Source organism: Neltuma alba, unplaced genomic scaffold (genome assembly GCF_004799145.2).
Source record: "Neltuma alba isolate B1F8T4 unplaced genomic scaffold, ASM479914v2 tig00013077_pilon, whole genome shotgun sequence".
Lineage (NCBI taxonomy): Eukaryota > Viridiplantae > Streptophyta > Magnoliopsida > Fabales > Fabaceae > Neltuma > Neltuma alba.
This window is the reverse complement of record NW_021637410.1, coordinates 21,195-42,610: the sequence shown is the minus strand read 5'-3', so window position 1 is coordinate 42,610 and position 21,416 is coordinate 21,195. Positions and strand designations below refer to the sequence as shown.

At 36.3% G+C, this 21,416-nt stretch overlaps 1 protein-coding gene across 1 annotated transcript; it reads right to left on the bottom strand.

Moving 5' to 3' along the window:
- Positions 1-7,396: 7,396 nt before the first annotated feature.
- On the bottom strand, positions 7,397-11,105 carry LOC114734128 (receptor-like protein kinase HSL1). The gene is made up of 2 exons (XM_028921664.1): positions 8,378-11,105; positions 7,397-8,124 (listed from the first exon to the last, which is right to left on the bottom strand). The coding sequence occupies exons 1-2, from the start codon at positions 10,971-10,973 to the stop codon at positions 7,733-7,735; spliced, it is 2,988 nt and encodes a 995-aa protein (XP_028777497.1). The 5' UTR covers positions 10,974-11,105; the 3' UTR covers positions 7,397-7,732.
- Between the last annotated feature and the right edge of the window lie 10,311 nt (positions 11,106-21,416).

The window sequence follows — 21,416 nt, the reverse complement described above, 5'->3', positions numbered from 1 at the left end:
TTTCAAAGTCATAGGAGCTTATAGCTTTGTGGAACCTTAAGTAGCCACTGCCTAGATGATTGCTTGAGTCCATAAATGGATCTCAATAGTTTACAAACCTTTTGTTCGTTCCCTTTCTGTATGAAGCCCTCAGGCTGTTCCATATAGATTTCCTCATCTAGTTTCTCCATTTAAAGAAGGCGGTTTTTACATCCATCTGATGTAACTCTAAGTCTAAACTTGCTACTAAAGCCAGTATCAGTCGTATCGAGTTGAAACGTACAACAGGTGAGAAGGTGTCTGCGTAATCCACTCCTTCCCGTTGTGTATACCCTTTGGCAACTAACCTTGCTTTGGGTTTATCAATTGATCCATCAGCCTTACGTTTGTACTTGAGAACCCACTTGCTCCCAATTGCCTTTCGGCCAGGTGGTAGATCAACTAATTCCCATACTTGGTTGGATTCCATGGAATCCATTTCCTCTTGTAAGGCCTTCTGCCATTTTTCCTTAGCAGGTCCTGTTAGTGCTTCTTTAACACTTACGGGGTCTTCTTCATCGTGTTCTGGACTAACGATGAAGGTTGCTCCTTCAATTGAGAAGCGTCTCTTAGGAGTTTTGTCTCTGTTACTTCTCCTAAGTGGGGTAGTTGCAGGACTTACTTCCTGTGACTGGGTTAAACCTTGTTGTGAAAATGGTTCAACCCTCCCACTCGGATCAGTAGACTGAGGAACACTTTGTTGTACCTCATTGCCATCATCCTCATAAAGACGGCTTGTTCGATCAATACTCCCTCTGCTAGGATATTCGGTTCTATGAATGTTGCGTCCCTTGACTCTATCTCAGTCACTGAGCCGTCATCATTTTCACCAATGAAGACATACCCCTTAGAGTTCTCAGAGTATCTTATGAAGATACACTTTTTGCCCCTTGGTTCTAGCTTGTCATATTTATGGGAAGAATCACGAATATAGGCCGCTGACCCCCATGGTCTTAGGATGCTTAGATCCGTTTGCGGTTTGTCCATGATTCATAAGGGGTTGTTGTGACTGATTTAGAAGGCACTCGGTTAAGTATGAATGTGGCAGTTAAAAGAGCATCTCCCCAATATGAGGTTGGAAGCTCAGCTTGTGCCATCATTGATCTAACCATATCGAGGAGAGTTCTATTTCTCCTTTCAGCAACTCCGTTCTGTTGAGGAGTGCCAGGGATTGTTAGTTGCCTAACAATGCCCCTTTCTTCACAGAGCTCCTTGAACTGATCAGAGAGGTATTCTCGGCCTCGGTCAGTTCTTAAGGCTTTGATTCTTGAACCTAGCTGATTTTCCACTAGATTGAGATATTTCTAAAGCACTCTAATGCCTCAGATTTGTGGGAAATCAGGTAAGTATAGCCATATCGGGAAGAATCATCGATGAAGGTAATAAAATACCATGCTCCGTGACGTGCCCTAACACTCATTGGTCCGCAAATATCAGAGTGTACCAATTCAAGAGGATGGTTAGCCCTGGTTGCCTTTCCGAAAGCTTCCTTGTGCTCTCTGCCAGCAAGGCAATGTTCACACAGAGACATTTCCTTTTTGGACACGTTTCCTAGCAAACCCTCTTTTGCCAGTTTGGTCATGCGTTCTTGACCAATATGTCCTAATCTAGCGTGCCATATATCGTAATTGACATCGGAAGAAAGCGCATAGCAAGAACTAGAAAAATTATCATTGAAATTTTCTAAAACAAAGAAACCATCCGAAACATAACCAGAAACTGAAAATTGGTCCCATACGAAATGTCTACTGTGAAATCATGAAAAAAGACATTAAATGAAATTTAACTAAGGAAATAACAGACACAAGATTTCGTCGGATTTCCGGAGCGTAGAGGACATTTGCGCAGGACTAGGGTCCTTCCTCCATGCAGGGTCAGCTCACAAGTACCGATCCCTTTGACTTCTACTCTCGCGTTGTTCCCAACATAAAGCCATCTGCTTCTTGCTGGTAACCGACGAAATTCTGTGAAGTTCCCACGATCCTTGCTCACGTGGTCTGTGGCCCCTGAGTCTATAACCCAAACAGGATTAGTTTCAGCAATAAACGCAGTGCTAGAAACATAAGAGAAATGTATTGAATCTGAATCCAATACCTTTTTCTGCTCAGGGCAGTCCTTGGCATAATGTCCCTTTTGTTGGCAAGCATAGCATTTGATGGTTGCTATGTTCCGCTTCTTTGCAGGTTTCTTGCCTTTCTTGAAGGACTCTTTCCCTTCTTCACTTTAGGGCGCCTTTCTTATTTTGAGAGCCTTTGCTTCTCTTGGACTGGTTTTGGGAGGTTGTCCCTCCCTTTCCTTCAGTTAAATATGCCTTACTGACAGGCTTCACAGTTTCCATCCGATCATCCTCCAGTTGGAGGTGGCGAGCTACATCAGCAAAGGTTTTTATACTCTCATTATGAGTAATGGTGTGCTTCATGGTATCCCAACTTGCTGGGAGAGATCTCATGACAGCTTGAATCTGTTGCTCATCAGATAGGCGCCTCCGGCTTCCTTAAGCTCCCTGATTAAGTTCTGCATTGCCCTTAGGTGATGCCTTATGGGAGTGTTAGGACCCAGCTTGAAATTATCAAGTTTGACGGTGAGTCTCCTAAGCCTCGCAGCAGAGGTACCGTCAAATTCGGATTTCAGCGCTGCCCACATGGCAGAGGGGAAGGGTGTGTTTCGAATTGCACCAACACATCGTCAGTCATGGCACTCAGCATGGTTATTCTGGCGATAGTGTCCCTTCTTTTCCAGGCCGCGTAGCCGTCCTGGTCCCTTCGCGATGCATTTGCCTCAGGCTCTGGAAGAAAAGTAGTCCACATCAGTGACTTCTTGTTCTTCGAGGACATACGATATCTTCGACGCCACACTGCTGTAATTGTCTCCGTTCAGCTTGTCACCTCCTACGAGGTCAGCTATAATGGACTTGATTCCTCTTTGAGACATCGTGCTATCACATAGACAACAATGCATTTTAGTATGGTATGCAATATACACACTTTATTCAAGTAGGTCATAGGTCGCCTGGGTAAGAGTCTCACCATTTTCATGATCAGGAGACAACTAGGTTGGCTCCCATCCCATTACTCCTGGTTAGTCTCTTACCTTTCTTACCTTTGACTTTCCTTGAACATATCCCCAATTTGGAGTTTTCCTCATGAAACTCCCACTCAAATAAAGCATTTGAAAAATAAAAAACTTTATTTATTGAAGCATGAATGTTTACAAAAAAATTGGATAATTCCAAAAATGAAGTCTCAAGAGTAAACATCAAATGAAAAGAAATATAAATGTGAACAAAAACTCATTCGTTCATGATATATTTTATCATTGTTCTCTCAAACTCTCTTTAACACCTTTCCAGCATCTACAGAGACATTGTTTAAAAAATGCTTCACTAAATATGTGTCCCCTCCTTGCCAGTTCCTCTCTGTACTGGATTGCAATATTTGAGAAAAAGAGTGCGTCTTGCTCATTGACAATTTGTTTAGCATAATAATTCAATTTTGAAAATAGGCACTTTTGATGCTTGTATTCATCAGCATGCTTTTCTGCTATCTTTTCTATTAAATTTATGTCCTTGGGTCTGCAGACTTCTTCCTCTTGTTGGTAGGAACACATTTCCTTTTACCACTGCTCCCCTCAGGTACATTAGAGTTTACTTGTGATTGAGGCGCTTTTCTTTTATTTGTACTTTCGGCAGCATAATTATTTGAAGATTTCGGAGCATCAGAAAGTGGAGAATAAGTTGGATATTTTCCAAAAGAGGAGTTAGAATTTGAGTTTGAGTTGGCCATTTCCTAAACCCAAAAAGAACAAGTTAAGAAAAATATAAAATAAATATTCAAAACATTTATTTGCTATTTTTCATACCCAAAAAGTCACAAAAAAACAGCACATAATGTATTAATTCATAGCTCATGATTTTAGAAATGTTTCAGGTCAAACAGGGCTCAAAAATAGTCCCTCACGCGCCCTCACGCGCCCCAACAAGCAAAAATTTTTTTTTTTTTAAAAGAGCTAGGATCGCCCACTCTCGGGACCGGCGCGTGTCATACACGCGCCGCCTTTCCGGCCTCTCGCCGTCACTTGACCTGTCCTATTTGATTCCTCACGTCTCAAGGAGTCTATATATGTGTTTTTTATGACCAAAGGGTCCCTAGGTGGACCCCACGCGCCCACATGGCGCGTCCAAAAAAAATTTCAGAAAATTTTTTTTTTATTTCAAAAAAAATTTCAAAAAAAAATATTTATTATTATTTTTTTTAAAATAAAATTTTTTTTTAAAAAAAGGTCGGTCGGGTCGGTCTACCGACCCGACTTCCAGGGAGATCCGGGTCCACGGACCCGAAACGCAGCGTTTCACTTAAAGTGAAACGCTGCGTCCTGGCCAGCCCAAAACGACGCCGTTTTGGGCTGGTCAGGTCGTCCCTGACCTCCAGCCGGGTCGCCCCAGATCCGGCTGGAGCTCCGGCGGGTCCGTCGCGACCCGCCATTTTCGAACCGCCGTATCTTCCTCCTCCGAGCTCCGTTTTATGCATTTTAGTGTCTATGGACTCGTATTTTCGTGCTCTACAACTCTATGGGTTTATTTTCTTTAAAAAACATCAATTTTAAAGACCCAAAAACAAGGTTCGAACGGCCGACGTTGGAAGCTCCAGAAAATAGACTTCGATCACGTTTTTAAATCTTACGGAGTAACAAGTAATGTTTTCGAACTTCACTTATATAAACGGAGTGTGTATTTGAGTTTAAAACACAAGCATATTCAGTTCGAATGGCATACGGCATATTCACGGTGCAGCGGAAAAAAAATGAGCGTGTAATATATATGCACACATATATTGAGAGCCTCAAGAACATCTCGGCTCTGATGCCAATGTTAGAAAATTGGAGAATGGATCGAAAACATACCGGGTCGGATCTCGGGTCGGGTCGGTCGGATCTCCTTAGCTCACGCTTAAGCTAGACTATAAAAGTCTGAGCTTTTAAGTGCACAGCAGAGCACCACTTTTGCAAGAAAGAAAATTAAGAGAGAGAGAGAGATAGTAGGAAAGCTCTACTACTGGAGTGATTTGAACTGATGGGGGGAAGCCTCTATTTATAGCTTTTGTCAGGGATATTTTGGGTAGCATAAAAATATCCACTGAGCCCATCAGATAAAATCTGAGATAAGATATAATATATCCTTATCTCATAATATCATGATATTTGAATTCAAATCCAGAATCAATCTTAATTAATTCTAAATATATATACTTAATATATATTTAATCTATACAATATAAATTAATTAATTTAATATAAATTAATTAGATTTATATCGTAACCGATTGGATATGATTCAGGATGTTTGACCAAGTCAAACATATCATGATATCGCTTGGATATTTGACTGATATATTCTCTTTATACCGGTCAAATAATCCGGCCCATCAAGGGCGGATCCAAGCCCAAAAATCTAACAATATGAAAGATGCGAAGCCGCTAGAATCAAAGCACCTAATAACTAGAAACCACACCCAGACTAATTATGAAAGTGAAAATTTTCTAGGAGTGCAAATTTCATGTTCTAATAAGAAGATTTTTGTTTTGCTTGTTGAAGTGTGAATCAATATCACACAAACAGAAATTTTGCCTGTTAAAGTGTGAATCCATATTACACAAAACAAAAGGCAAACAGGAAAATACAAGAAATATGGTCGAGCTAAACAAGCAGATACAAATATGGTTGACCTTATAGATCCATCGGTAGACTCTATCAGCCTCAGTCTAAAGCCCGATCGAAAAGAAGCAAACTATCATGATGGCCATTGCCACCGTCGGAATGCCGAACCCCAATCCTCACCTGACATTGTCCTGGATCCACAAAAGCACAGATGAGAGTGCCGATACTGATGAAGAAATAGACCCAGTTGAAGAAGGAGCCCCCTCCTTCTCCTTCTCAATGTCTTCGAATTGGTCATGGTGAATTCGAAGATAAAGCTATGATTTGTTGCCTCATCATACATCCTCTGTATTAACGGTGTTTGAAACTTGTTAATGGAAGGACTTATATCTTGAAGATAGTGAAGCAAAAGGATCCAATAAGAAAAATAAATTGAGGGACCTGATTCAAAATCTGATTATACTATGAGGACCAACATATTAATTTTCCCTAATCTTATTGCATGCATCGCTTGATGGAGGATGTGAACAAGGTTGCTATCTTGCTGAGGAATGATAAAAGCGAGGTGACCAATCAAAAGTACTCTCTCTATTCCTTATTATAAGAAACATTTGATGCTTATGGCATGTTTCTCTTTATAAGAGACACTTAAAAGTTGTCTCTACTTTTTTGCGTTGATTTCCTATTTTACCCATATTTATTGTCTCCAACTCACTCTCTCCCTCCCACTTCTCTTTCTTTCAATAATTTAATTGTTCTCTCTCATGCTCTCTCTCCTTATTAATGAGGATATTTTTAAAAAAAATTATATTTTTTACATATTGATTGTTTTTAACTAATTTTAACTGTTTTTTTATCAACGTAATTCGGTTATTCGTCTCTTATAATAAGAAACGGAAGGAGTATTAAATTACTGTATAAAGGGAGGTAGCTACAATTTAAAGATGAATTACCTCCAACACTCAATTTGAACAAATCGTTACATCCGCTGAGCAACCGCTGAGGAATTTTTAAACGGTCAAAGCTGGGGTTGGGTGAAGTTGTTAAGATGAACTGAGAAAAGTTCGTCTAAGCTATACTCCATTATTCCGCTGTGGGTGTAGTGATCACCAAAGGAAAAGCAAAGAAGAAAGTAACAAGAGTTGCTCATTCCATTGTAGCCAGTTGTAGTGAGGACTTTAATTAAGCAAGAAGCCTCCTCCCTCATAAATGGTTGACGCAGAATTCAGTACAGTACAGTGGTTGACACGGAACGAATCATAAATTGAGTAGAAGCAAAAGAGCGTTCATTCAAAAGCACCAAAATGTAACTTGTTTGGATGGGATTGGTAGTCCGTACTCATATGATAATAGATGGACTGAGTCATAGTCCTTTTCCCAAAGGATACATAACACCTGAGGTTTCAATATATGCATAGCAGGGGTAGCACAGGCGGATGAAATTCTTGCAACTCATAAATGAGAGACACCTAACTACCCTCATTTAATCCTTACCTGTATGAATCCTTACCCGTATGAATATATACTTATCATACCTATACTTATCATAGCTAGCTGTTCCCAGCCCATGCCTGAGACTGACTTTATTATTTGCAGGCAGGCATCCACAGTACAACACTACAACCATTTACCCTTCATTCCCTCTGCTCCTTTCTAACCTCGACGATATACTGAAATGATACTTAAGGAACTAGAAATATAAGTCGGTTTAGTTCTGCCAAGTTGTAGATTCATCAAACTTCTAAGATGTTATTAGATATAGAATTGTAGAACTGACATTAGTACCAATCCTGGGGATTCAACTGACATTTACTGTGGTGAGTAGCCCATTCGAAGCCACTGATTTTTTACAATCCTTAGACCTAATCCAATCCTGCGAAATAACACATCTTTAAACAGTGGAAAGCGGAGACTTCTTGACAGAATTAAACGTCCATTTCATTATGTTAAGAAGACCATCTAGGTCTCTTTCTTCCAAATTCTGTGGAGTTAAAAAGGGCTTAAAACTCCCTTTTTTCTGGAACAAAGCTATCTAACTCTAGTCAATTAGAAGAACTAGAATTAGGCTACACTCCCATGATCTGAGGCATCGTCACAGTAATAAGGGGACAACTTGCCATCCTTCCTGATAGACTTGGTTTGGTTCTCTGAGCCCATCTCTTGCAGCATCTTGACCACTCTTCTCATGGCAGGGCGGTTGATGGGAAGAGAACTAGTGCACATGAGGCCAATGTCAAGAACCTTGCATATGTCATCTTTGTAACAAGAATCCAGCCTCGAGTCGATCACATGGTCCACTCCTTTCTGGTCCAAGGTGGTGTAAACCCACTTCACCAAATCCTTTTCCCCAAACTCTGGCTCAACCGGTCGCCTTCCGGTCACCAACTCAAGTACCACCACACCAAAGCTGTATATGTCGCTCTTCTCATTCACCCTCAGTGTGTATGCATATTCTGTTTACAATCAAAGAATGCAAATTTCATCATGTAAAGCTCTAATTCTTTCAGAACACAACTAGAACATGGTACTTAAGTGTTACATTTGCATATCCAAATAAAGAAGAATCATTTAGCCAAGCAAAACAAGTTTTGAAAATTTGGTTCCAACTCGGTGTTCAGATGAATCATGTACATTCTAACCAACGAAAATATTTAAATCATAGTTTAAGCACAAGTTTTAATAGTGAGAGGTACGAATAAAACCAACCTGGCGCAATGTATCCACAAGAGCCGGCAATGAAAGACATGGATTTGGTTCCTTTCCCATTGGTTTCAACAACCTTGGCTACACCAAAATCAGCCACTCTCGCACCAAAGTCACCATCCAACAAGATATTGTTGGATTTAACATCTCTATGAACAATTGGAGGAACACAGTCATGATGCAGATAAGAGAGACCTTCAGCAGCATCAAGGGCTATCTTATACCTTGTTGGCCAGTCCAACAACCCACCTTTACTTCCATGAAGTGAATCGCCGAGACTGCCATTTGGCATGTACTCGTAAACTAGGAGCTTGCAGTCCCTTGTGGTGCAGCAACACCAAAGCTTCACTATGTTTTTGTGCCTAATTTTACCCAAGGTTTCAACTTCAGCATCAAAAACATTGTCTTGAACACCACCTTTTTCAATATCCTCACTCTCCATGTCTTTTTTTATGCCTACCCACAGCTTCTTTACAGCAACGGCCTCCCCATTGCTAAGAACAACCTTGTAAACTTTCCCAGATGATCCGCTACCTATCACACTGTCATCATCAAGGCAACTCAGAATTTCATCTTCACTGAAACCCAGTTTATGGAATGACATCAATGTCCATTTTGATTTGTCAATGGCTCTTTTGGCCTTTCTAAAGTTCTTATACTTGAAATAAAACCAGACAACGCCTACAACAAAGACAACAGTAGCAATGATGAAAATAATTCGAAGCAACCAAGAATACCCTCTTGCCTTAGCTTCATCTCTGCCATTACATAAACTGTTCCAATCGCCACACAGACCAGGATTACCCAGAAAACTTGTCATGTACATATCCTTCGCCAACAGAGGAGGAAGTTCTCCAGAGAGATGATTGTAAGACATATTTAACCTATTGAGCTTCAAATTCTCCAATTCAAGAGGAACTTTCCCGGAAAATTGATTATTGGAAAGATCAAGAAAATTTAGCACGGACAAACTCCCAATTTCGTCAGGAATACTTCCACCGATCTCATTATTTGCCAGATTAAGCTCATTGAGTTTCTTCCAGGATCGAATTCCCTTGGGAAGCTCACCTGAAAGTTTATTGTTATGAAGATCAAGAGTCCCAAGCTGCCCAAGATTCACTATACTAGCAGGCAATGATCCATTGAACATGTTATCATCACCAGAGAATTCCTCAAGGTTCTCTAACCATCCAACCTCTTCAGGGATCTGTCCGGTGAAATTGTTCTTAGATAGAGACAACAACGAGAGATTCCCGGCACCAGCAATAGATTTAGCGATTGAACCAGAAAATGAGTTATGAGTGAGTTCAAGCAGATACACATGTGGAAGCCCCCAAATAGCCGCCGGGACTTCACCGGACAGCCGATTGAAACCGAGCCGGACACGCATCAAACTCCGACACCTGCCCAAACTCGGCGGGATGTTACCAGAAAACGAATTGTATATCATCAGAAGCTCTTCCAATTTCCCGTTGTCACACAGAGTCGCCGGAATTTCGCCCCAAAATTGATTGTTCGAAACGTCAACCCACCTCAAAGGAGCATTCTTTCCGAGATTACCAGGCAGTTTTCCGGTCAGTTTGTTAGCAAACAATCTGAGTTCATAAAGATTCGGTGAGTCAGCTATGCTCTCCGGCAACTCACCCTCAAACTGATTCTGGTAAAGGTTAAGGCTCTCCAGTGGTAGCCGACACAACTCGTCTGGAATCGTCCCACTCAACCGGTTCATGGCTACGTCCACTAGCCTCAATGCCGTGAGGTTTCCAATTCCCCGAGGCAACTCACCGGACAAAGAGTTGTTATACAACTCAATCTGCTTCAAACTCGTCATCTCAATGAGAGAACTGGGAATCGAACCATCGAGATTGTTCAACGCCAGGTCTAAATCCCTGAGTTTCTTCAGCCTGCCGAACGATTCAGGAATCACGCCAACCAAGTTACACTGTGTGAGCCACATGACCTCGAGATTCGTCAGGTTGCCGAGCTCTGGAGGGATCCGACCCGGAGAAAACGGGTTGTAAGAGAGGTTGAGCATCTTGAGGGAGGAAATGTTTCCGAGAGAAGCGGGAATGGTTCCTTCTAGAAGATTGTAGACGAGTGAGAGTACCTCGAGCTTCTGAAAGTTGGCAAAGGAATCGGGTATGAGGCCGGAGAAGTTGTTGCCGGTCAAGTCTAGATACCGGAGGTTAGGAAGATCCGATAAGATGGGGGGCAGAGCACCGGTGAGAAGGTTCTGGGCGAGGTCAACACGAACAAGACTGCGACAGAGAGAGATTTCCGAGGGGAGGGCGTCGTTGATGGAGTTATTGTAGAGGATGAGGGTGGTGAGGTTGGTGAGGTTGCAGAGAATGGAAGCAGGGAGTGGGCCCGCGATATTGGAGCTGGAGAGGTCAAGCCCGGTGACGGAGGTGTTGGTGGGGTCGCAGGTGACGCCGGACCATGAACAGGGGTGGGCGTCGCCGTCATTCCAGGAGGAGAGGGAAGAGTCAGGATCATTCATGGAGAGCTTGAATTTGTAGAGGTAGAGACCATCCTGGTTGAGAGAGACGACAGAGGGAGGCGGGAAGAGAAAACACAGTAGAAAGAACAGGGGAAGCATTGTGGCAAAAGCAAAGGAATGAAGAAACAGACCGTTGCTCAGGGATGAATTTATTTGCAGAAGAAGAGAGAGAGAGAGAGTTTGAGACTCTGAGTGCTCTGCTACAGAGCAAGAAGGTGAGAGAATGGAGAACTGGGCAAGTACTGAGTAGTGAGTAGTGAGTTCGAAATTCTGAGGCAGAAAAAAGATAGCTGAGTTGGGATTTTGGAAGGATTTTACAGTTTTAAATGATTTTAAAATCAAAAGATTCTAGTGAGATTTCATTTTAGTATTTTACTGTCGTGAACAGTGTCAGGAGTCGTCCTTCCGTTCGAATAACTAGATTTTTCGTTGGCAAAAACTAGATTTTTCATTTTACACCGGTTCAATGCATTTGCTGTGGACAATTTTAAGTTCAATTTTTTTATTAAACAAAGTTCATTTAACTATAACATCTATTTATCTTAGTAAAAATTCATTAAACTGCAATGTATATGTTGATGACGTGTAAATGTAATATTACTGCGTTGATTAAATCATTTTATACTGTTATAAAAAAAATCATATTATACTAAATAAAGGAATTAGACTATGATTATGACCCGGGTGCGAACCATTGGCGGGAAACGCCCACGCGTACGTACGTATTAAATTAAGGATAGGATTGTGTCCTTTAATAAAATGTCGGTACTTCTTTCCTTTCCGGCGTTTCTTTCTTTCTTTTTCACCAGTCAAAAGGTTGTAGTACTTCAAATGTGATAATGTGATTTTTGGCCCAAAAAAAATAACGTAATATTTATTAAAAAAAACTATATTATTTATTAATCACATATAAAGTTTATCTCTGGGAAAAAAAAAAAAAGGTAGGGCGTTGCAATGAAATATGCAGGCGAACAAATTAAAAACATTGCAATGTGATGGAACTCATGAAAGTTCATTTGAATTATATTGAAATATGGTATCAAGTTGACCCTGATCTGGCTCTCAAGGAAACATGTAACGAGAGGACCGAATGAATATGATAATAAAGTAAGGTGGAATCTGCCTTCTTAAAACGCACTTGGGCTACTCACAGAAAAAATTAAGATATGTTACCTCATGTCTTATTTATAAAATTTTGTTTGTAGATTACAGATGAAATATGACAAATAGAACCAGAGGTAATATACTGGAATAACTAAAAATTTATATATATATATATATAATATTGTGTATGTGTGTGAAGCTGTGGGGAACGATAAAAGAGCAGGAAGATAATATAATCCTTCGTTCTTATTTATAAAGTAGACAAAAAAAATTCTTTATAATCTTATTTATAAATCATTTTATTAAATTTTTTGGATAAATATATTATTTTATTATTTATTATATTATAAATGGTTTTTTCTTTTGAAAAATATATAATAAATAAGAATAAAATTAAAAAACTATTATATGTTAACAAAGAGTTAATGTAATTCAAAATTTTTCTTAATTTATAAAATATGTTTAAAATATAATACAAATAATATTAGAATAGTACATGAAAGTATTGGAAATGACAGCTAGGTTTGAACGATGGACAGGACGGTCATAATATTTGGGTGTATGTGTAAGATTTTCGGTTTTATTTTGCCCTAATCCATGAACCCTTGTTAACAGCTAGCAGCCTAGCAGTATCAACCAGTGAATTTTACTATTCATTTTTTCAGAGTCTTTAATATAAATTACTTGTAATATATTCTTACATATTAATAAATATATTAAATTGATAAAAAAATTAGTTTTATTCTTATTAAAGTTCTCTTACTCTCAATATTTATAAATTATTTTCATCTCTCTTTTTTTTCAATAAAAATTTAAATGGCTTATATTTAAAATTAAATTTTTTTCCTGCAACACACCTGCTGATATTTGGGGAAATGGGCAAAAGTTTTTTCTCATTGACATTGGAGACAGCCAGGGTTTTTTTTTTTCTGGTTGAAAAGCTAGGATTGACGTGCTTGAAATTAATCTTTGGCCAAAAAAAAAGGTGTGCTTGAAATTAATCCAAGTATTGGTTGTCCCGTATAAACAGTATGCCTTTTTTTTTTAATCATTTTGACATTCCATGCTGACGGTTGATGACGATTGAAATGGAATATCATATTTAAAAATAGCTTCTCTTTTTTTTTTTTACCAGCTAAAAATAGCTAACTTCACGATGTTTTCGACGAAATCATACCCATTATGAACCAACTGTATCAAAGGCAGATCAAAGACAGATTTATTTACGTTCGTATGTATGGCTTAAAAATTTCCAAATACCTTCACTAAAACATTTCATTGCTTTAAGATGACGTTAAAATTAAGATAAATAGTACTGCCTCCAATTCAAAATACTACCTCCAGTCTTAATTATAAGAGCTAATTGACTAATTTGAAGAGATTGAGAAAGTAAGTTGAGTTAGTTATTTGTCTTAAATAGGTGTTGTCTTTTCTAAAATATCCTTACTAATTAAGTGTATTAATTAGAACTATCATTGTTAGAAGGGCTACTTTGAAAAATATATATAAATATGAGAGGCAAAGTGAATTGAGATCTTATATTTTTGACCAAAATAAAAATCAAACAGGGTCTTATATTAAGGACCGGAGGTAGTATAAGCTAAAGTTTCTTAAAAATATTAATTTTTTTATAAGATAACATTCACTTCTGTTCAAACATTTAATGAGTTTTTTCCAATTTTACCCAAATATATTCTCTTCCCTTTTTAATTCATTTATTACATCTTTTACTTATTCTCTTAATTAATAAAAATATATTAGCAAAAACAAATATATGCTTTACATATTTATTATTTTAAATTGATTTTAATTAGTTTCTTAATAAACATAAATGAATAAAATTTGATTTATATTTTGAGCCAGAGGGAGCACTGTATATCCTAACCGGTGTTGCTAGAAAACATGGCGTTGGAATTAAGGTCATAGTGTTTCGTTCCCGTCTCTTTAAAACTATCTAATATATGTGAAACTCGCTTCAACGTCACTATACTCTTAAATAAATATCATCATAAATGCCACATGTTCATTTAATTTGCGCATCCCCATGCCCCCCAACCCATCAAATATAAACAACAACGATATATAAACATTTCGCATTAGAGTCCCAAGTTGCTAATTTCACCCATAATAATTGCAATATTAAATCGTAAATTCGAAATTATAAATTTACTGTATCATTGTTTTTAATTGGGAAAGATGACTAGCCAAAAAATGAGAAGACGTGAATAAAGTGACTTAAATGATAGCATATGGTATTGATTAATAATAAAAATGCCAATAATCATAATTTATAATACTATAAGAATAAATTAATATCACCGATATGCCATAAGATCATGATCTATGTTACGTATAGAAGTATTCAGTGGGCATGATATGACTATGAACTTATGACGTGCGTGCTCAGGTGACTGAATAATTTGAATTCAAATTATTTCTAATTAAATTAAATAATTCTCATAGTATATAGTAACAGTTATCAATCTCAAGTTAACCTCGAGATTCTTTGTGAATCCATTACGCTTTCGTTACCGACTCAACTCAGCTGCATTGAGAAAATCACTCACTAATTTTCAAGCTTTTCCTTTTTAATGATTAATTAATGTAGTTTCAACTTTCAAATGTAGTAAAAATTAAAATTAAAATACTGCGCATCCAGTTTTTCAATTCATTAGAAATACGTTTGTTAAACTAAAACGCCAAAAGTAATGGAATGCCAAAGTTCACATGGTGAGAGTATTGATGTGTTTGAATTGTACAGAACCAGTCCATTAAAAACTCAATTTAATCATCATTTGTCACGTTTATTCAGTCTAAACGTGTTTTAAATTTTAATTGGTAGGAGATGTTTGAAGTTACAAGTGCTTATAAGCATATCTGCTTAAACTGAAACATCATCGTACACTTAGCTTATATTTTATAAATTATGATTAAAAAGCTCAAATAACTCCAAAGGAAAATCCTTGAAAATCCCGAATTCCACGGCCCTGAGCATCATTTCTATTTTTTTTTTGGGACCAGCAACTGAGCATCATTTCAATCCATGGATGAGAATTGCCTGGGAAGAGGGTAATTCGAATGCCAGAGTCAGATTAGATGCATCGTGTGGTCAGTGTCAAGGACTACGAGGTGGGGTGAACGGGTAAGTCTTGTGTTGTCAGGTTTTTACAGGGCCGGCCAGTCAGTCACTGGCTCTACATGTTTGAATTTAACTTCACTTTACGTGGCTTGTTATTAATTAAATAAATGGCTTCCACCAGCCAATCATTTCAGGGTTCATATAGTATTTTAATTCCCAGCACCCTCCAATTTTTTCACCTCCATTGATAATTCATTCTCACACGTTTACATTTCCGCAGCATGTTGCCCCCCTTTTTTTTTTTTTAAACCAGAAGCACGTTGCCCTTTTCCTATGCCAATGTGTGTATTGTTATTATTGAAACATGAATGGGTGGGTGGCAGGTGAAGGTGATTGTGATGAGCCTCCTTATAATTCGAATGGACTTTCTGTTTATGCTAACTAGGACTGGAAGGCGCCTCTTCTGGGAACGATTAATTATTAATTAATAAAATTAAATCATTGCTTTAAATATTGGCTTTATTAGGCGTGTTCAATTGTTGTGGGGAAGCGCACGCACTTTTACGCATGATTTCACGACTTCTAAGGCTGTCAAGTTGTTTTTTTTCCTTCAAAAAGGTATTAATGGAGATTGTATTTACTACCTTGTTTTTTTGTGGGTTTCTAAATTACAAGTCAACTGGGTATCCTCATAATAGAATATGGTTGCATCATTACCCGGCATTAAACATTCAGAGTTCCTTCTTTTTTTTTTAAGAATTATTAATAACAATGTTTTAAAGCATCAACGCACCTTCTGGCAGGGGGAAAAAAACATCAACCTACGCTTCAACTATGTACAATGAACTATGATTAATGATTGAATAAGGTGTTTAAATATCTTCAAGTATCAATCAATGAACACTCAGCACCTAGAATTTTTTTTACTCTTGTATATTTTGAAAGTTTATTTTTGTAACAAAAATATCTTGACTGTTGTCTGCATTTGATTGTTAAATTATACAATTTAATCGGTGTATTTAACAATCAAACTTAATAGCGGATAACCGTTCGTGGCATAAATATTATGAAATAAAACTTTTTGAACATATAGGAGCAAAAAAAAAATCCAAGTACTAAGTGCTCCTTCATATATGTTTTCGAAATATTTAAACACCTTATTATGATGATTTATCTGTCAAACTTTTTCTTTAGCATATATCTATGATGTTACATGAAGTAGTATACTACTTTCGATTTTTAGTATAAGAGTTAGTTTGACTTTTAATTTAATCTTAAATATAATATCTCAATTTATTTTCTCTCTCATATTTATTTATTTTTCTCAAGATAGTCACTATAATTGTTGTATATGTTGAGGTTTCATTAAACGTTAAAGCTAATATACTTGATTAACGAGTGTATTTTAAAAAAGACAACATGTATTTATTATAAATAACTAACTTAAAATTTTTTAAATTTACTCAAATTATTCAATTAGTTATTTTATTAAGGATAGGAGATAATACTATATTATAGTAAAAAATATATAATATGCAACGCTTGACTTTCAAGAGTTTGTTGTTAAAAGGGAAAAACTTTAATCAAGTTTTTCACATTCGTCATGTCAAGTTTTTATATTTTTTTTGTTAAAAACAAAAAAACCTAGGGAACAGTTGGCCAACAATAGGTAAAGGAAGAGAAAGGTGAATTTCTTGAAAATTATTACCTCTGGTTTTTAATATAAAAACTAGTTAATTAATTTTGACATGTTAAAAAAATTATTTAAGTTAGTTATTTATAATAAATAGATATTATCTTTCTTAAAATATCTTTGCCAATCATGTGTATTAGCTAGAACTATTATTATTACAAAGACCGTTTGAAAAAAATAAAAATAAATATTAGAGATAAAGTGAATTGATATATCATATTTAGGATCAAAATGAAAATGAAACTAATTTTTATATTAAAAATTAGAGGTAGTACTATGGATAGGTTCATTACACACACGTCTATATAACTTCCTAGTCCCGAACTTTTCTAGTAAAAAAATCTAAATTAAAATAACTTTGTGTATGCTACATCCTATCTTAATATAAAATTTAATTGACTAAATTAGAGAGTTTTAAAAAAACTAAAAAATTGTTTAATTATAGCATACATAGCATATGGTACATGATTTATCTGAAACATTTATATATATATCATTAAATTATATATTAGTTTATAAATTAAGCCAATTAATTTAAAAAAACAAATATAAATAATTTAAAATAATTTTTAAAATTTTAAATTCTTTCAAGTTAATTAACTAGGTAGGACATTTGTTGGTCCAAAAAAAAAAGGTAGTACATAATATCAACTTGTGAACCTGGGAAGATGGAAAATGAACGGGTTGCAAAAATAAACAAGGACGATGAAAATGAAGGAAGAGGAAAAGCGTGTAAAATGTGAGAATGACGACGACGAAGACTAACTGAATACCATATACTTTTTCCGATCCTTTCTGTGCGACATGAAAACGAAATTACCTCGATAAAAAATTAAGTTGAGTGAAAAGTAATAAATATGTATAAAATGTAATTATTTTAAATGTTCCTTTTTATAAAAGAAATGAGGAAACAAGATAATTAATGTAATGATGAAAAAATGGAGAATAATAATAATGAGAATAAACCATGTATTTAAAAAAAATCTGTTATATGCAGGATCAGAGAGAGTATGTATAAATTAGCAAGGAATAACTAAATCATGTGGCATAATGAGCAATTCAAGCTTCTTGCAAACGAGTTCGTGGTGCGTTCAAGATTGGCGTGATTGTCCATGCGGCAGTGACAGACTCGTTGGTTGTTCCTTGTCAGTGCCTCAATGTTGAAAACGACATCCACCTCATGTGCCACTCCACGAAAACGACACCCAACCTCGCCCCACTGCATATCCCTGCCTCAACTGCGTACAATTTCATAACACGACAACGCAACATCTTGATCATCCAGATCGGATAATCAAGAATGTAAATATGTGTGTATATATTTCCTTCCATGCTGGAAGCATTAATTCCTTCTTGTCGCTGGTCAAAAAAAGAAAAAATCCTTTTTGGCAAAAAGGGATATTCGCTATCTGAACCCGGACTCTCCCCTCCCCCAAAAAAAAAATTCCCTTTCCACTTACAAAATACAGCTATCCCTTAATTCTCTGCCTGCTCATTCCACAGCCAATTATTCTCTCTATTTTCTTCCTCGCGTATTTATAGGGCAGAGGGAAGACAATTTTTAGTTCTATTTATAAGTCATTGAGAGAAATTTATTTGTATGAATATATAATTTTATCTCTAATTTATTATTGTGTTGACTTTATTTATAGAAGATTTAATATATGTTAAATAGGAATAAAATTAAAATTTTTTGAATTTTAAATAAAAGATAATGAAATTTAAGGTGTTTTTCTGTGAAACATGTTAAAAATAATTTACAAATAAGATATGAAAAGTAGTGTATAAATGGTGACTGAAAAAAGTGTTCTCTCACGGCCATCCCAAACAAACACTACAGCACTAGAACGCCTTGTGTGACGTATCCAGCCTGCAAGTTGACGTCACTTGATGATTTTTCTCAATTTAATAGCCAAATCCTAACTCCTATGCATATCCATCCATCATTACACAATGGTGCATTACTGTGTTACTATTATAGTTCGTTGTTATATTGCGGGACGCCAATAAAAGCCGATTCGTTTGCTTGGTTTACTTCATCTTTAAGTGGACGACTTTGCATTCCTTTTCCACAAAGAGAATCCATTCCCCACAAATATTCTTTTCTTTTTAATTCTCATTCACAAAATGATTACAACGCAGAAAGGTCGCACATTCACATAAAAGCAATAAACGAGAATGAAGAAAGGTCTCCTTAGCGTGATGTCATATTACATCATCGTGTATGACCCTAAATTAAGTTAATTAATTATGTACTGATACAAACCACCTCAATTCATACGCGCATAATGCGTTCCTTAATCAATTACATACTTGCATTTAATTTGAGGTTTTTTTTTTGTGTTCAATTTTTATTTTGTAAATCATAGCAATATGTATTTGTTTTGGCTTCTGATCACTCTGGACTTGTTTAGATTAGCTTATAAATAGTTGTTCAAATGTGATTTACTGAATACAAAAATAAGTATGTAAGAAGAGTTTTATCTTAGTTTATGTGAACTTGTTTAAAAGCCTACTTTGAAGGTAACTCTGCGAACCCTTCATCCACAAATCCAAGAGAAATGAAGAATGAAATACTACCTCCGGTCTTTAATATAAGTCTCCATTTGATTTTTATGTTGATTCTAAATATAAGATTTCAATCCATTTTGTCTCTCATATTTACTCAATTTTTTTCAAGATAATCCTTCTAATAATTATAGTTTTAACTAAAATACTTAATTAGTAAAGATATTTGAAGAAGACAACATCTATTTATTATAAATAACTAACTTAATTTTTTTAAATTAGTCAACTGGTTATTATAATTATAATCAGAAGAAGTAGTAATATACTGTGATGATGGCAGGTGAAAAGAAAGATCAAGTGGCGATCTTTTCAGTGGTCCAGGTGACGAACGACCAAGTACTTTTGCAGTCTTGCTAATTCGGAGTTGATAGACCAAATATTCCCCCCAAAGTACTACAGTTTTATATAATTATATAAAATAATCTATCAGTCATATTAATTGTTAGGGGAGAACGTTGCTATAATTTCAAATTTTTGAGACGACATTAAACCCTAAGAAAGTTTGATATTTGAATGCTAATTTTTTTTTACAAATAATTAATTTTTTTAATATTTGAAAATTAGTTTTCTAATTTCTATGATATGTAGGATCGAAGAGGGAGTATTTGTTTCAAGTTTTTCTGCCTTTTCTGAATCATGCGAAGGCAGATACTTGAACCCTGCACAACATCTGGCTTCAACACACATGGAAGAATGCTCATGTCATCTGATTATGGTCTATGGAACGGCACAAACTGGGATGAACCCCATCGAACATAACATGTTTTGGCCGTTCATCAACTATGTCAAATTTTATTGGCAAATTTATAGTATGATTTTATTTACCATCATCGTCACTATCTTGGCTGTTGATGTCGTTTCCTGTGTGTCAGAAGTTGCTACAAGGAACATGGGTCCAAGACGCTGGGGAGGATACGTGGGACCAAACATCAAAGATTTTGTGGAAAAGGAGACTGTTGGTGGAACCAACCCATTTTAGACTGTCCCATGCTACTTCCATTATTGTCCTCTTACCCATATATTATACTATGCACACTTCAGCTCTCTCCCTCACTTTTTTCTTCTTCTGTGTGTGTGATTAATTAAAACTCACTGAACTTTAATTTTGGGGTTGGCATATAACCCGCACCTTTTCTCCCACTTTGTTGGTACCTTTCTCTTCTTTTTGTACAACGCAATGCCCTCTGTATTCTTAATCAGTGAAATGATTAGTGGACTGAGATTTGGAAGATCCTCTGTTCCTGTTTTGTCCCTTTAATCCATACCTGTTTAACACCAAATTGCATTTATACTCCTTAAACCTCCTCCTTTCTCCCATTCCCACATGGACCTGGCTCGATAAGCATATTCCCACCATCATCTCCATATGCATATACTGTACGAACAATTCCTCTGTTTTCCACTTGGCGCTTTGGTAGGACAGAGGAAGATATATTTTCATAAGAAAAATTCATTCTTAAATGTGTGAACTAAATTATCTGAACAGCAATGATTGAGAGATGGAGGGTCTCTTGGGTTGTTCTCTCTCTAGCTAGCTAGCTGGGCAGGACGTTGATTTGAGGTGATTTTAGAGAACAAGTGGCGTAAGGTGGCTCCATGAATCCCAATAATAATATACTCTTTTAATCTTTAATATAAGATATATTTAACTAATTTGATTAGATTTAAAAAATTAAATAAATTACTTAGCTATAAAAAATATGATATATTTTTTTTAAAATACTATAATTATCTTTTTGATATGTTTCTTCATTTTTCTACTTGATTATGGCTAAAGGAACATTTATAGGATTATTTAAAAAAATTTGATAAATATGAAAAATATATCTTATATTTATAACCAAAATTAACTTAATAATTATGTCATATATTAAAAACTGGGAGAATATTTCGTAGTTCCTGAAGCTTGTATGGGCGTGGGGTTGCATTATTGTACAATTCATTCCCTCCTTATCTTCGCTCACATGGTTTGGTGAAGGGATAGTCACTCGTTAACGATTCCAAAGGACAATGGCAAGTGATCCAGCCTCACCTGATCGTGCTCCAGTGAGGAGGGATTGAAATAGTTTATAAACAATTTTTTATTATGATTTATAAA